The sequence below is a fragment of the Mastomys coucha genome, unplaced genomic scaffold (genome assembly GCF_008632895.1).
Source record: "Mastomys coucha isolate ucsf_1 unplaced genomic scaffold, UCSF_Mcou_1 pScaffold21, whole genome shotgun sequence".
NCBI classification, from domain to species: domain Eukaryota; kingdom Metazoa; phylum Chordata; class Mammalia; order Rodentia; family Muridae; genus Mastomys; species Mastomys coucha.
In genome coordinates this window covers 190,300,891-190,315,469 of record NW_022196904.1, presented here as the reverse complement: position 1 = coordinate 190,315,469, position 14,579 = coordinate 190,300,891, and the positions used below count along the sequence as shown (strand labels likewise).

The following is a 14,579-nucleotide window of genomic DNA, read 5'->3' as shown; positions in this document are numbered from 1 at the left end:
GGTTTGTGTTGAATTGTATGTTCTCCTTTCCTGTCTTGTATCATCCTGGCAAGGCTTTGCATATGTTACTGCTCCATGGCCCTGAGAGAAGGTGATGGAGGGCTTAGTTGGGTTCTGCCTGGGCTTCTCCATAAATGTCCCCATGTACACTTCTGTATTTTATTTGTATATTTTCTGAGATACTCAGGGCTTATGACCCTTAGAGCCAAGGACTCCCGCATTAGGAGGACATTTCCAAAGTGTCAATTATGTCCTAGCCAGCCACTTAGTGGCCCCAGTATGTGGTTCATACTGATTCTGTCATCCAACACAGACCCTCCATGCCCACACTTACTTGGTAGTTGTTTGGATTCTCATTTGTGTACAGAAGAAAGTGGGTATCAATGTCCTCTGGGGACCAAGGGAATATCTTCGAAGGCCGCTGAAGCATCCCTGCCCAGGGCTTGTCATTGGAAAAGCAGCCAAGGTGTCCATAGCAAATCTCTTTCCCTGGGAGGGGGGTAACCCACATACAGGACAGGCATAAAGTTCTGAGAAGGAGTAATGCCATCTATCACGGGAAGATTGTCCAGGTGGACCCTGGCCATGGGCAATCTTTCAGTTCTCCGGACTTCTGTGCCTATAAGAGTTGTTGGGTGCATCTAACACACACACACACTTCCAGGCTTCTTCATCAGACACTCTACCCTGAGAGTCCTAGGTTGGTCCCTCAATGGCATGTTTAGTAAGCATCCTTGCCTACAGGCAAAACTCAAGGCACATTCACCTGCGATAAAATAGCACAGGATGGCCAGCCAGTTCAGCACAAATCACATGGCTCTTAACATTAAGTACTTACTACTTAGTATGAACTAAATACTACTTAAACATTAAGTTCTTACTAAGCATGAAGTACTTACTACTTAACGCCTACGAACTCTAGCCCAGACTTGCCGTTTATCCATCCCAGTCTCCAGGATATCAAGCTCAGGCCATCATCTTTCCTCTAGAGGGATGGCGACAGCATCCTCACCTCCAACAGTGGCCAGCAGAAGGCTGACGATCCAGCAGAGCAACATCTGCACAGATGGAAACAGATATCCACTGACACCCATAGGCATAGGATAGGGATGAGGCCCCAGAGGACGGACCCAAAGAGCCAGTTAATTCTAGAGTGCACTGGGGAATGTGAACAGCTAGAAGATCAGCAGCTGGACTGTGTAGGTGAGGCTGTCCCTGGTGGGCGGGACCGGATGCTGAGGCCTCCCAGAGTTTAACCATTGAGGCAGCACCACCCTGGGATCTTGGGCTCAAAGTTTTCTCCTGAAGCCTCCTCCTCCTTTGGCCCTAAGCCCAGCTTCTCTCCTTGTTCAGGTGGCAATATGACTTACTGTGCTACACTGGGAGGTATAGTTATGACCAACGGCCTTGACCCTTTATAAACAAGTTTTCTTTTTTTGGACTCCATTGAAGACATGCCAGGACAGGAGAGATGAAGCTGCACACGAGTGCTCTGAATCCCAGTTACCATAAACAATGAAAAAGAGTATTTGTGAGGATACACACCTAGGTCACTTGAGCAGCGGAGCAGGTGCCCAGCAGTCCTCAGCCTCAGTGAACTCAGAAAAAGGCTGGAAAGGCGCAGAGGGTAGAGAAGGAGACAGCCATACCAATGACTTTGTTTCTAACCATGTTTGTTTAGAAACAATCTACTCCATTTGCAAAGTACCTGTGATACTTTGACCTGGAGATAAGAAGTGGAAATGTTTTCTTTCCTTCAGAGCTAAAGAGCTGTCCTGAGCGATCAGCCAGGTGCCACCCTGCTGTGTTTCAAGTTGGCATTGCATGGACACACTGAAGGATACAGATTCCAGTTAGAAACTTAGGCACAGTTTGGCGAGTTCTGATATATGTGTGGCTGTGGATATGCCTAGGACAAGATTCCCCTCAGCCAGAAGTTTCTGTGGGATTCCTTTACCATCACCTGTTATAATATGTGTCGTAATCTCTGTTTCTATTTTGTCTGTTCCAGAATTTTAGATAATAGAGCTGGTAGGTGTGTGTCTTTTATTCCTCACACACAGCATCTTTGAGATTCTTTCATGTCTCACATGTGTCAGTATTTTTTCTTAATGAGCGTGCGTCTACGCTTGTCAGGGTGAGCTGGGGCCAGAAGAGGGAGAGGGTAGCAGATCCCCTGGAACTGGAGTTGGATATGCATTGTGTGTAGGGTGATGCTGGGACCAGAAGAGGGAGAGGGTAGCAGATCCCCTGGAACTGGAGTTACAGGCAGTTAACCCACCTAACATAAATACTGCGAATTGAACTCTTGGTCCTCTGCAAGAGCATCAAATGCTCTTGACCACTGAGTGACCATCCCAGCCCCCATTGCCTTATACAGCTGCTGTGTAGGCCAGGCTCAGTGGGACAGGAACATCTGAGCGGTTACAAATCCCCCATTGAATGGACACTGAGCTAGATTCCATAAAAGAATGTTTATGGTTTGCTTTTGTGGTTTTATAGTGATACCCAAGAGACAGCACACCCCGTGCTCCTCACCCAGCTTCTACCATGGCATCCCTAAGCTCTCTCGGAGCTGATGCTTGCAGTGAAACCTCAAAGCCCCCTCCCAGGATGGTGGATTTGGGGAGAGTTGGGCTTTGTCCCAGGATGGTAAGGGAAAGATTAGCTGTACTTACAACCTAAGTGCTTGTCCCAGCACCAAACAACCCCCTCCAATATCCCTTTCCTGTGTAGAAACTTCTTGTGAATTCAGAGCCGTCTATTAGACACAAGATACTCGATATGGAATGCCATCATACCAGCCCATTTCCATGGTAAATGGCACAGGACTTGATCACAAGTTAAGAGTAGTGTCTCAAATGTGAGTTAGTAAGTTACACCCAAAAGGAGAAATGGTAAAAAATGCTTTGTGTCAAAGTTATGATTAGAAAGATAAAAAATTACTCTCCCAATAGACACCAACTACAATATCTGCTCAATATAGAGGTGAGACTTTGTGAGCCCCCCTCTTTCCTTGAGGGGACTTTGTTTGGCTTGATCTTGTGCACATGTCCCAGCCATTCTAAGTGCATGTGTGTGTACGCTATCATGTCTCCCAAATGCTCATGTATGTCACGCTAAATAGACTTAATGGGTATTAAATTAAGAGAGAGAGAGAGAGAGAGAGAGAGAGAGAGAGAGAGAGAGAGAGCATGAAATTGGGAGGGAAACTCAAGGGGATGGGGAGAAATGAAAGGGAGGAAATAGGATGTCAATTTAGATCCTAACACAAAGAATGGTGTGGACATTAGAATATATAATAATAAAGTCACAAAAACTTTCAAAAAGAAAAAATAAAAAAGTTAAACCTACAGAAATGAGTTAAACTAAAATTCTAGAGCAGCTTTGAAATGTCAGCCTTGAACCTTAACTAAATATTGTACACAGGCAAACCTCAGGAATCCTGTACCCACTGGGGTAGAGGGTCAGGAATCCTGTGCCCACTGGGGTAGTGGGGTCAGGAATCCTGTGCCCACTGGGGTAGTGGGGTCAGGAATCCTGTGCCCACTGGGGTAGTGGGGTCAGGAATCCTGTGCCCACTGGGGTAGGGGGTCAGGAATCCTGTGCCCACTGGGGTAGTGGGTCAGGAATCCTGTGCCCACTGGGGTAGGGGGTCAGGAATCCTGTGCCCACTGGGGTAGTGGGTCAGGAATCCTGTGCCCACTGGAGTAGAGGGACAGGAATCCTGTGCCCACTGGAGTAGGGGGTCAGGAATCCTGTGCCCACTGGGGTAGTGGGTCAGGAATCCTGTGCCCAACTGGAGTAGGGGGTCAGGAATCCTGTGCCCACTGGGATAGGAGGTCAGGAATCCTGTACCCACTGGGGTAGTGGGTCAGGAATCCTGTACCCACTGGGATAGGAGGTCAGGAATCCTGTACCCACTGGGGTAGGGAGTCAGGAATCCTGTACCCACTGGGGTAGGGGGTCAGGAATCCTGTGCCCACTGGGGTAGTGGGTCAAGAATCCTGTGCCCACTAGGGTAGGGGGTCAAGAATCCTGTGCCCACTGGGGTAGGGGGTCAGGAATCCTGTACCCACTGGGGTAGGGGGTCAGGAATCCTGTACCCACTGGGGTAGGGGATAAATGGAAGTCTGCATACTTCTATCTGGGTGACCTTCATGTTTCTCTGGCAGCATGTGGCTGAGCCTCTGGCATGGCACAAAGGTGGAGGCATGGGCAGAGACCCTAGAGGTAACACAACTAAGCCTTGCAGCCAGAGAAAATGGGTGGGAAAGCATCCAAATTTGACATTTCCTAGCTTTAACAGCCCTCAGATGTTCTCTCCTTGCCCAAAGTCCACTGAGCTAGGCAGCCAGTCTGGCACTGAGGCTGTGGTCATTACAGACTGGCCACCACTCGACTCAAACCCTTTGATTCTACAGAGAGAGAGGGGCGGGGAGAGACAGGGAGAGAGGGAGAGAGGGAGAGAGGGAGAGAGGGAGAGAGAGAGACCTAGAGCCTCATGTTGAGGCAGGGAGGGGAGGAAGAAAGGCTGGCACAGGCCCTGGAATCATCTGTTCACTTCTGATCTGGGTCTCAGGATACAGCAGAAGCCAAGACAAGGGGCAGACATGCATTGAGGTTTTGTCACTGTACAAGGGAAACAGACACCACTGAGGGACTGTGGGTAGCTGCTGAGACAGCACAGGTAGCTGTGTGGCTTTCTAGAAGATTGCCTTGGTATCAGCAGGCCACCAACTCTTCTGAATACTTGAGCAACTTCTGGGCCTGGTTGAGTGTGACCATGACTCCAGCTACAGTCAAAGAATCAAGGGAAACCTCTCTATAGAGAACAGTGGTGGTTCTCCTGGCACACATTGCTCTAAGGGAGGGCTAGTCACCAGGGAGAGTTAGGGTTACTACAGTGTGAGAGATCCTTCTTGTTATTCCCAGGTTGCAGGTTCTGTTCTGAAGTCTAAGGACACCCTCACTTCCAGGAGTCCAGTAAGATAGATTTATGTCACATAAGGAAACACTTCCCAAGGCTAAACTCACTGAAAAACTGCACAGGGTTTTGCTAGTCGACTTTGAGCTCTCTGCCTCACTTCAGGACAGAAGTCATGTCTCAGGAGTGTCTTCATTTGAGTTGTCTATTCTTTGCTGTCTTCAAATTTGAGATTCTACAAGATGCCATCTTTCCATCCAAGTAAGAGCCACACTACAGGAAGACATCATTTGTTACCAGATTGAGGGTCATAGCCTGTGCCTCAACAAGCCAGGTTCAGGCACTCATCCTCAACAAGTCAATTAAAAGACCAAAATTAATAGTTTAAAGCATAATATGGTTTATTCAGTTTGGCCACAGTGAGAAGAGGGATGAAGAGAGCCGAAGACCATCTGTCCATCTGTGTTATCCATGTTGTACTCCCAACCCCACCTCCTGGAACACATACACTCTTCTACCTTCGGATCCTGATGTGAGGTTTAGGTTTAAGAAGAGGGCCAGAATTATGCATATCTAAGCAGTTTGTCAAGGTATGGCCCCTCTCATAGTTGACCCATCCTTGTTTTGGCTCCATCCTCCCTCCATATTTGCCGACAAGTTGCAAATCTCCAGAAGAAGAAAATTCCCCTTCTGATTGACTTGGGTTTAGTCTTTCTCTTTTCTGTGTGAGACTCTTGTGGGTTATTACTGCAATAGACTGTTTCAGAATCAAAGGGAAGGATGCAAGAGCTTCCTTCCAGGCCTATTATAATTTCAACCCCCATTGTAAAGTTGATAAATTTTGTAAGAGCTGATAGTACTCAAGGTGATGAGAAGTGAGCTGAATATCTGGGGACCATAGTCCAGAGGACAGGAGAGAGCTAGGTATGGAAAAAAATTAGAGGGTGGTCACACAAGGTGAAAATGTCAGCGACTGAATGTATGTTCTAAGCAGTGTGAAGCTGTGAAGCAGAGACATGCCAAGCCCCACTTCACAGCTGAGACAGTTGGGACTCAGAAAGGTTAAGAGCTGAGTGTGAAGGAATGGAAGGGTAGGTCCTTAATCCAAGGGCTCCATTTCATGTCAGTATGCTTCTTTATTTCTGCAGGTCTTAGCTGCAGGTCCACAGAATGGGTGGAATTTAGAACCCCTGTCCTTGGACTAAACTGCCTCCAAAGGCAACTGTGTGCCTCCCCTATACACATGAAGTGAAGGCATGTTGGAGTATTGGTTGAAGGAAAAGTCACAGGGTGCCCTTGAGTTCAGAGACTGCTCCGTCTCTTCTGCAGGATAATCCAGCTGGATCAAGGAATTCATTAGCTTCTATTTGCTTGCCCATGCTAGGTACCTCTCATCTGCAAGCCCTTTTTATGAGGCACCAAGAAGATTGGAGGTTCTTCCAGTTGCCTGATAAGAGGTAGGTGAAGGAGTTGAAGGTCAGCTCCTGTGGGAAAACCTCTTTGCCAACCACATGTGGATACAAAGCTAGATTGGAGCCTTATCCTTGCCAACTGGCACTGCAGCTTCCTCAGGCCTGGGACGGGCTTGGGTCATCCTGTCCTTACACCAGAGGCCTGTCTGCTTTCTACCTCTGTTCTATTCCCTTTGCCTTGAACTTTTTAGCTTACGTCACCTCTCTAATGTATCATATACCCCCGTCCAGGCTAGCCACAGCACTTCCTTCAGTTCTTCCAGCTCTAGCTCTTTATGTAGGTCCTTGTATCCTCAGATGCCTGAGTCCTAAGCTAGCTTCCTCAATCACATTCATTTTCATGGGACTACAGTGTGCCAGATTCTCTTCCACTGCTATAGTTTGGATCTTGAATGTTCTGCCAAAGGTCCAAAGTGTTGATTAAAGCCAGGGTGACTAGTCTTTGAGGCAACTGGGAGGTGTCAGAGTCTCTGGCAGGTGGGACCTAATGCAAAGAAGTGAGGTCACAAAGGAGGTACTCATGAGGGACATTGAGTCTGACCTCTTCTTGGCTCTTTGTGTTCCCTACCGTCATGAGGTTAACAAGCCTCCTCTGTCCAATGTTCCTGCTCTGATGCACTTTGCCACCACTGAGTCAAAGCAGCAGGGCCAAGTGATCATGGACTGTAGACCTCAGGAGCTGATAGACCTAAGGAAGTCCAGCTTGGTGGAGCAGGGAGTTTATTGGTTTTCTATCAGGCACCTGGGTGACTCAGGCAACTTTACCTAAGTCATTCACTTATCTCTTCTATAATGGTAGTTAGGATCTTCGGGATAGCAGGGGCTTTGTGAGTCTTACCTGCCTCACCCTTCCACAAGGGAGTGTTCACAGGGTAGCTCTTGTGTGGGTCTCATGCAGATAACCACAGCTTCTCTGTTTCAAGAGGGTGATGGTTATGCCTAATTTGGAGAAAAGTAGCCATGCCACACTCATGATCTCTTTGTCTCAGGCATTTTTCACATAGACAGGAAACTGGCACAATAGTGAACTTATTACACACCCAGCATCCTGCTCTCATGGGACCAAAAGTCCCATGGGACACATGATTATTTACAAATAATTATACAATTACCAATGATTAATAAGAGAAATCTTACTAGCAGGGCTCCTATCTGGGTTATATTACATGCAATTTTGGCTTTTTACACGAAGAATTACTGTAGAAAGTAGTCATAATTTAATCAGGGCCCAAGCTCCTAAACAGGGTATATGAAGCATTGTGTTAGCATGTTCATGTAGCCATAATGAATTCCTGATACTGGATAATTTATAAAGAAAATAATTTTCTTGTCATAGTTGTGAAGACAGGGAAACTCAAACTATCCAATGTCTGATAAAGTCTGTTCTTTGCTTCCAAGATGATGCCTCCCGTGGCAGAGTAGATGGAAAGGGATGAGTATCTTTACCTGGCAGAAGATGTGGGTGTGTCAGACAGAAACCCAGTGTCTCTTTCTCGGACTCTCTGATCTCTTTCTTGAGGATAAGTTTATGGCACTTAACAGCCTCTTATAAGGACCCATCTCTCAATGCCATCAAAATGGGGGTTAGTTTCTGTATGGAATTTAGGGACTCACAGTCATTCAAATTGTAGCTACTAGTATGTACTGAATCATGTCTTTCTCACTCCCAACATTGTTGGAAGCCTGACCCCTCCCCAAGTGCCTAAAAACAGGATCTAGTTAGAGTCTGGTCTCTACAGAAGTAACTAAATTAAGATGGAATCATTAGGGTAAGCCCTTCTCCACTGAGATTATTGTCTGGATAAAATGGAGAGAATTTGTATTTGAGAATGAGACATACTATTTATAGTTTGTATATGCTCGGCCCAGGGAGTGGCACTATTAGTATGTGTGGCCCTGTTGGAGTAGGTGTGGCCTTGTTAGAGGAAGTGTGTCACTGTGGATGTGGACTTTAAGACCCTCATCCTAGCTGCCTGGAAGCCAGTCTTCCACTGGCAGCCTTCAGACAAAGATGTAGAACTCTCAGCTCTGCCTGCACCATGCCTGCCTGGATGCTGCCATGATCCTGCCTTGATAATTGGCTGAACCTCTGAACCTGTAAGCCAGCACCTAATTAAATGCTGTCCTTTATAAGACTTGCATTGGTCATGGTGTCTGTTCAAAGGAGTAAAACCCTAGCTAAGACACATATACAGTATGGACACATGACTATGAAGCACAGAGCATACAGGCATGTCAATGACTGTAAGCAGACAGGAGGAGTTGGGTGTGTGGCCCAGGACAGGTGTGCCTTGTGCCTCTTGGGAGGAACCAAGCTCATCTACCTTGATCTTGGGCTTAGTCTCTAGAAGGCAAGGATGTCTGCTGGTGAAGACACCCAGCTCTTTTATTTTGTTGCGGCAGTCCTAGCAAGTTAACACAGCTTCGGTGTGGCCGGCTCCCAGCTTAGTCCTGCACCCTTGATGTCTGTCTTCCTGCCTGAGAATCAGCTGCAGAGTGCACCTGCTTTTCTCAGAGGACAGGCTCAACCAAACACTTCAGTTATAGCTTCCCTGTCTCTACAATGATGATAAAATTATTTTCTCTGTAAGTCACCCTGGACCAGGCCTTTGTTATAGCTATGGTCTTTTACACCTGCAGTTCCCCCTGTCAGCAATGTTGCTACATCTCGCAGCTCTCATGCTTGCTTCTTTCTCCAGGGTCCCAGAGAAAGTTTCTGCTCTCGAAACCTAAGGCTCTATCTTCCATAGTTTTGGTCCTCAGCCAGACTCCCCAAACTTTCTCAGATTCAAGTAGCTATGTAGATGCCATTCTTCTTCAAATGTCCTCATGATGATCAGGAATATTCCAATTCATCAAGCATCAGCTCAGGAAATAAAAGTTTTGATGCAAGTTATCACAAGGAAAAAAAAATTCATTTCTACAGCTGGTTAAAATAACTTAAAATTAAACACTAAGTAGGCAACTTCTTCCCAAAGACATGCAAAATTGATTTTCTTTACAGTGTGACCAAGCCTTGGGAATGAAAAGCTCTTGTAGCATGGTAGACCAACACCTGCATGAATGTGGGAATGGCCCACAGGTTTTCCAAGGGTCAGATCTTGGGACTGATTTTTAACAACTCATGAGTGATTTTCCTTTTAGGCAGGTTTCAATGTGATTCTGGTCTGCAGCCCAGATAGAGGACATTCAAACAAAGGGTCATCCTTTCATTCTAGTGCCCTAGGCCAGGGCCAGCGTGGGTACCTTGAGAGATTGTTAAACAGGGTGTAGATTGGTTGGGTATAAAGCCTTCTTTACAAGTACTGCATCCTCTCAGACCCAAGGATTATAACAACCCTCCCCACTCCCTGAGGCTAACCCACTTGCAGCAGCTGAGGGTAGAGCATGACAACTCACCACACTGTTGATTTCCTTGGTAGAGCCTACAGGCCCCACTTATTGCCTCCATTGAATGTATGAAGAAGCTCTAAACCAAAGAGGAAACAGCCTTTGCACAGGTCACCTGGTTTGAGCACACTCCTGTCTCACAGCCCCATTATATTGCCTCCAGACAGTTTGAATGGCATTTGAGCTTTATGTTAATAAGTTGCATGCTAATCTGTGTACTGTGGAAACAGGAAGATGATCTAAATGTGTTTTCATGAGTCACAGAGTTTATCACATACAAAGGAACTTTTCTGAGGTTTGCAACAGTTATGGAGAAAGATAATGCGCACCAAGTTCACAGAGAAGATTCTGGGTGCACATTACTCACACAGAAGATATACACCAGTGAGCAGCTCGCAGAATCACTAAAGTCTAGTTGTTCCATCTGGGTGGAAGCAGGCCCCCGTGGAAAGCCAAATCCAGGTCAGGTTAAACAGAGACTTATAGGAGTGGTTAGTGAGGAAAGGTAATTGGACCTCTACAGTGGGGATCCTAGAGGACACATGTTCTATGACACCACCTGACAGCCACCAATGATAGCTTGCAAGGCCCTGAAGTGAACAGGGCACTATCTACTTCTGCCTAAGGTTCCAAAGTATTCATTAAACTCTTGGGTTTATATATATTTCCCAGCCCAGCACTGGAGGTCAGAAACGTCCATGTGGAATTCCAACAATATTAGATGCCGTATCCCCAAGGGAAAAGGAGAGCTAGCTATACCAAGTTCTCACACAAGGTCAGGAAAGGAAAATTTACTCTCAGAACAAATGTTGCATAGCAAACTATGTCAGTGTTTGGAATTATTTCAAAGCTTCATGACAGCAAAACACTATTTTAATTGCTTCAGAGGTTCTATTCATCTGCATTGTGAACCATCCTTGGCATTTGATTAAAAAAAAAAAAATACAAAACCACAAAAAGCCCAATGAAACTAGCCCCATGTATACCTTGAAATCTGGAAACCTGATCAGACTTGTTCAGAACAGATCTACCTGGCAGATGCTCCGAGAGATCCAGAGTCTGCCCATCTCCTGGGTGTGCCTGTGAGAATACACATCCCAGCGGTATCAGGAAGTGAGCTCTTGACCCTGTGCCAACCAGTGCGACCTTGGGACCTGCCCTTTGCCTTTCTGTGAGTTTTGCCCAGGTGCATATCTCACGTGTGGACACTTTGTCCAGGTGCACACTGCAGGTGAGGACACACGTTCTAGGAAAGGCAGTGGGAAGAAGAGGGCTGGGGCTTGGCACCACTTCAGCTTTGGGCCCCATTGGCTATGACTGCCTCACCCACCTAGAGCACGTGGCCACTTCTGTGTTGGCAGAGCTGTATCTGTTAGGGCTCAGGATGCCCGAGGTCCCTGAGGCTCAGGGCTGATGTAAATGGTGTGATGGTGTGCCCAGCAGGCATGTCCTACCTCCTTTCCTCCCTCCATCCTTGTATAATAATCTCTGCTTTTCTTTATTTTAAAATCAATGATTCTACACCAGTATGTAGAACCACACACTATGCCTCAGTCATATCTGGTTCTACTCAGTAACTTCAGACTAGTTCTTATCCCTTAACACTTTGTATATCCACAGGGACTGCTTCCTCCCAGATATCTGCCAACCTGACCTCTCAAAGGGATGTCTTTTAGTCTTTCATCAAACTTGGGCCTCAAACCACCACCTCATTAAGACTTTACCAATGTGCTTGTTCCCTTTCCTGGTTACTCTGTCCTAGGGCATACCTTGCTTTGTGTACCCAGAACACAGCCACTCAGCATTGCCTGTCTGGGTTCAGCACTGCTACTAACCCTCCCAGGATATGGATGTTACTCTCTGCTTTCCTCTGTGACCAGTGCCTGGCACGGTCACATGTATAGATCCGGTCTGTGATACATGTCTGTAGAACTGTAGAATCTAGATTACACTGAGTTCTTTTGCTAATATGGCGCCACCTTGCCTGTGGTGTGGGGTCAGGTGGTTCCCACTGTGGGAAAAGACCATATAGCATCTACCAGCTCTGACTGCTTGGAAGCCCCATCACCAAGGAGCTGAGTGTCCCCTGCTACTGCCTTCATCTCTGTCACCACTGCATGGCTATGTACTGTTGAATCTTCACTGATGGTGGTCTGAGATGTTGCCATTGCCCAAATCTGTTCATTTGACATTTCAAAAGAGGCTAAGTGGATGGGAAAGCAAGAAAGGGTGCAGTCACTGTGCCAGCGAGAGAGGAAACGGTAGACTAGCGTGGATAAAGGATCCCCCTGTCCCTAGTCAGCTTCAAGCTCCTGGCCCTTAAGGAAGAGGCAGAGAAGGGACTTCAGCTAGGGAAAGACCGCTGGTGGGAAAGCCTCTTGATGCTGCGCCAGCATGTGGCAACTGAGTTGCTAAAATGTGGGAGCTGATGATTTATCGACGGTGATGCCTCTGTCGTTCTGAGAAAATCTTAGATAGTTTTATCTTGCCCGTCTTGTCTTCAGTCTTGAAGAGACGTGAGAGAGACTGGGAAAGTTTCAGATAAATTAACCTTGAACTTTCAGTTCCAGACAAATATTCCCTAAGTACCCACCAATTTGTCTATGTTCAGTTGAGCAGAAATAGTCATCTCCAAAGCTAACCACATATTCTAAGATGAAGAAGGCAGAGTGGCCAAGCCCTCTCATGGCTTTAGTCACTTGCAGGGCACCCACGTAGGCCCATGGGGAAAGTAAGTGCTTTTTGACAGAAATGGCCTTAAAGGCCCCGAAAAGCAGCGGTTATCAGAACACATGTATAGGAGACGTCATCTAAACAAGGCCATCGGGAAGGAGGTGTGGTGCATTTGCCTCAGCTATACGGTGTGCTGAATCAGCAACAGATCTTCATCTGTCTGATGCATGATTGCTTTCTTGCTTATATGTCCAAGCACCACCACATGAATGCCCATTGGCTATGGGGTGAGAGGTGGTGGGCATTGGAGCCCCTGAAGTTATAGATGGTTGTTGGGCTATCTTGCAGGTGCTGGGAACTGAACTCGAGTCCTCTTTGAGAACAGCAAATGCTTGTAGCCACTAAGCCATCTCTCCAGTCCTCAGAATTAATAACTTTCAAAGGCACATGACTATCAACCATGGGGGCTGGAGGGTTTATTTAGGTCTTCTCAGTTATACTGGGAAGCCCTGTTCTACAATGGCCTCTTTAGAGCCCACCAGGGCACTTCTACGGATTCACATTCAAATGTAAGCACTGGGAAGGGCTGGTTGCTCAGCTGGACAGAAATGAAGTGAGGTACTGAGGCTGCTGAGGTGACTAAAGGGGCTACCCTCTGGGGAGGGTGTGGTTTGTCTGGAAGATCTATAGCTAAGTGGGGTGAGAATAGGCTAGGCTGCCTGCTTGGGGATCAGCATATTGTACAAAATCACAGCCTTAAGTTTGAATTACTCTATCTCAAGACAACAGTCTGCCTGAGTCATTGCCTTTGACTCAGCTATATGGTGTGCAAAATTAGCAACAGATTTCCATTTGTCTTATGTGTGATTGCTCTCATATGAGTACCAGGAAAGATGAAGTCTACGTCTCGTGTATGCAAGTGAATAGTCCCTGTCTGGCTTGACCCTGAAAGCCACAAACTGATCCTTCATTTCTGTCAATGAACGATGATAGCTGTGTCTCTACCATGTCACACCAGAAACTGGATCTGTCACCCCAGATCTGGGACTATGCAAGGGGTACTCCAAAAACAGATGTGGCAGGCAGGCTGGCTCATCATCTATCTGGTCCTTTGTCATGAGCCACCATCAGGAAGATCACCACAAGGAAGGACTGCCACCCCTGTCCCCAGTCTCCAGCTTGAATGTAGGTTTCCGGTGCCCATGACACCCAGCCCACTTCACAGTGGTACTTGGAATGGCCTGCCAGCTGGACCTGCATTTTGACAACTCTGCCCTGTGAACAGCTCTGTGCTGTGGTTCGAAAAGCTTCATCTCTTATGCTCTTATCTGGTGTAACGTGTGAAGGAAGACCTGAGAGCTAACCTTAGTAATTAAGACCAGAATGAAAGGTTATCTGTGGTCAGGGCTGTGCTGGTCAAGCAAGCCAGAGGCACTCGGTGACCTGCAGCCAACATGGCTTGTCAGTTTATTGTCCTTCGACAAATTTTGATAGGTGTGTCTGGCTGTTTTAGGCACAGTATGCTTGATGCCAGTTTATCTTGAAAGAATCTCTACCTGAGTCTGTGTGAATTTGACCCATGTCAGGGCTCACTGACTGAGAGCCCCCAGTAATTCCTGCAGGAAGTCTGCATCATGCACTTCCTAGAATCTATTCTGAATCATCCTTCAGCTTGTAGGCAGGCAGGGAGGCAGGGAGGCAGGGAGGAGGCAGACAGGGACAGAGGGAGGAGGAGAGGGCCCCAAGCAGCCTGATTGTAGTCAAGCTATGCAAATGAGCTTAAATGAGTTTCTGGGATTCTCAACAAGAACCACCATAGGCTCCTCCCCAACCAAACCAAACCCCACTTAACACCTCTAAAATGCCAGGAAATCAGCACCATAGACTATTTATTTTCATGACCCCACCAAGTCAGTAGCCGGGACTGGAGGGAGCGAGTTGGAGTTGAGCTTAGCCATCACTCCTGGTGAGGCATCAATTCATGGCTAAGTATAGAACCTCCTACTCTCTGCCTCAGTTTCAGCCCCTTTAAGAAGATGCAGTGAGGACAAGGATTTGCAGAGTTCCCTGGACACTCACTCTTTACTTCTGTAGATCTCTCTCCCCTCCACCCCCCC

At 47.0% G+C, this 14,579-nt stretch overlaps 1 protein-coding gene across 1 annotated transcript in view; it reads right to left on the bottom strand.

Moving 5' to 3' along the window:
* LOC116101499 (pancreatic lipase-related protein 2) overlaps nucleotides 1–1,165 on the bottom strand; it is an 18,549-nt gene extending 17,384 nt beyond the window's left edge. The window contains exons 1-2 of the mRNA XM_031385026.1: nucleotides 1,013–1,165; nucleotides 335–489 (exon numbers count right to left, since the gene is read on the bottom strand). Of these exons, the coding sequence (XP_031240886.1) occupies nucleotides 335–489; nucleotides 1,013–1,100 (243 nt within the window). The 5' untranslated portion in view covers nucleotides 1,101–1,165. The remainder of the gene's footprint in view (nucleotides 1–334; nucleotides 490–1,012) is intronic.
* Between the last annotated feature and the right edge of the window lie 13,414 nt (nucleotides 1,166–14,579).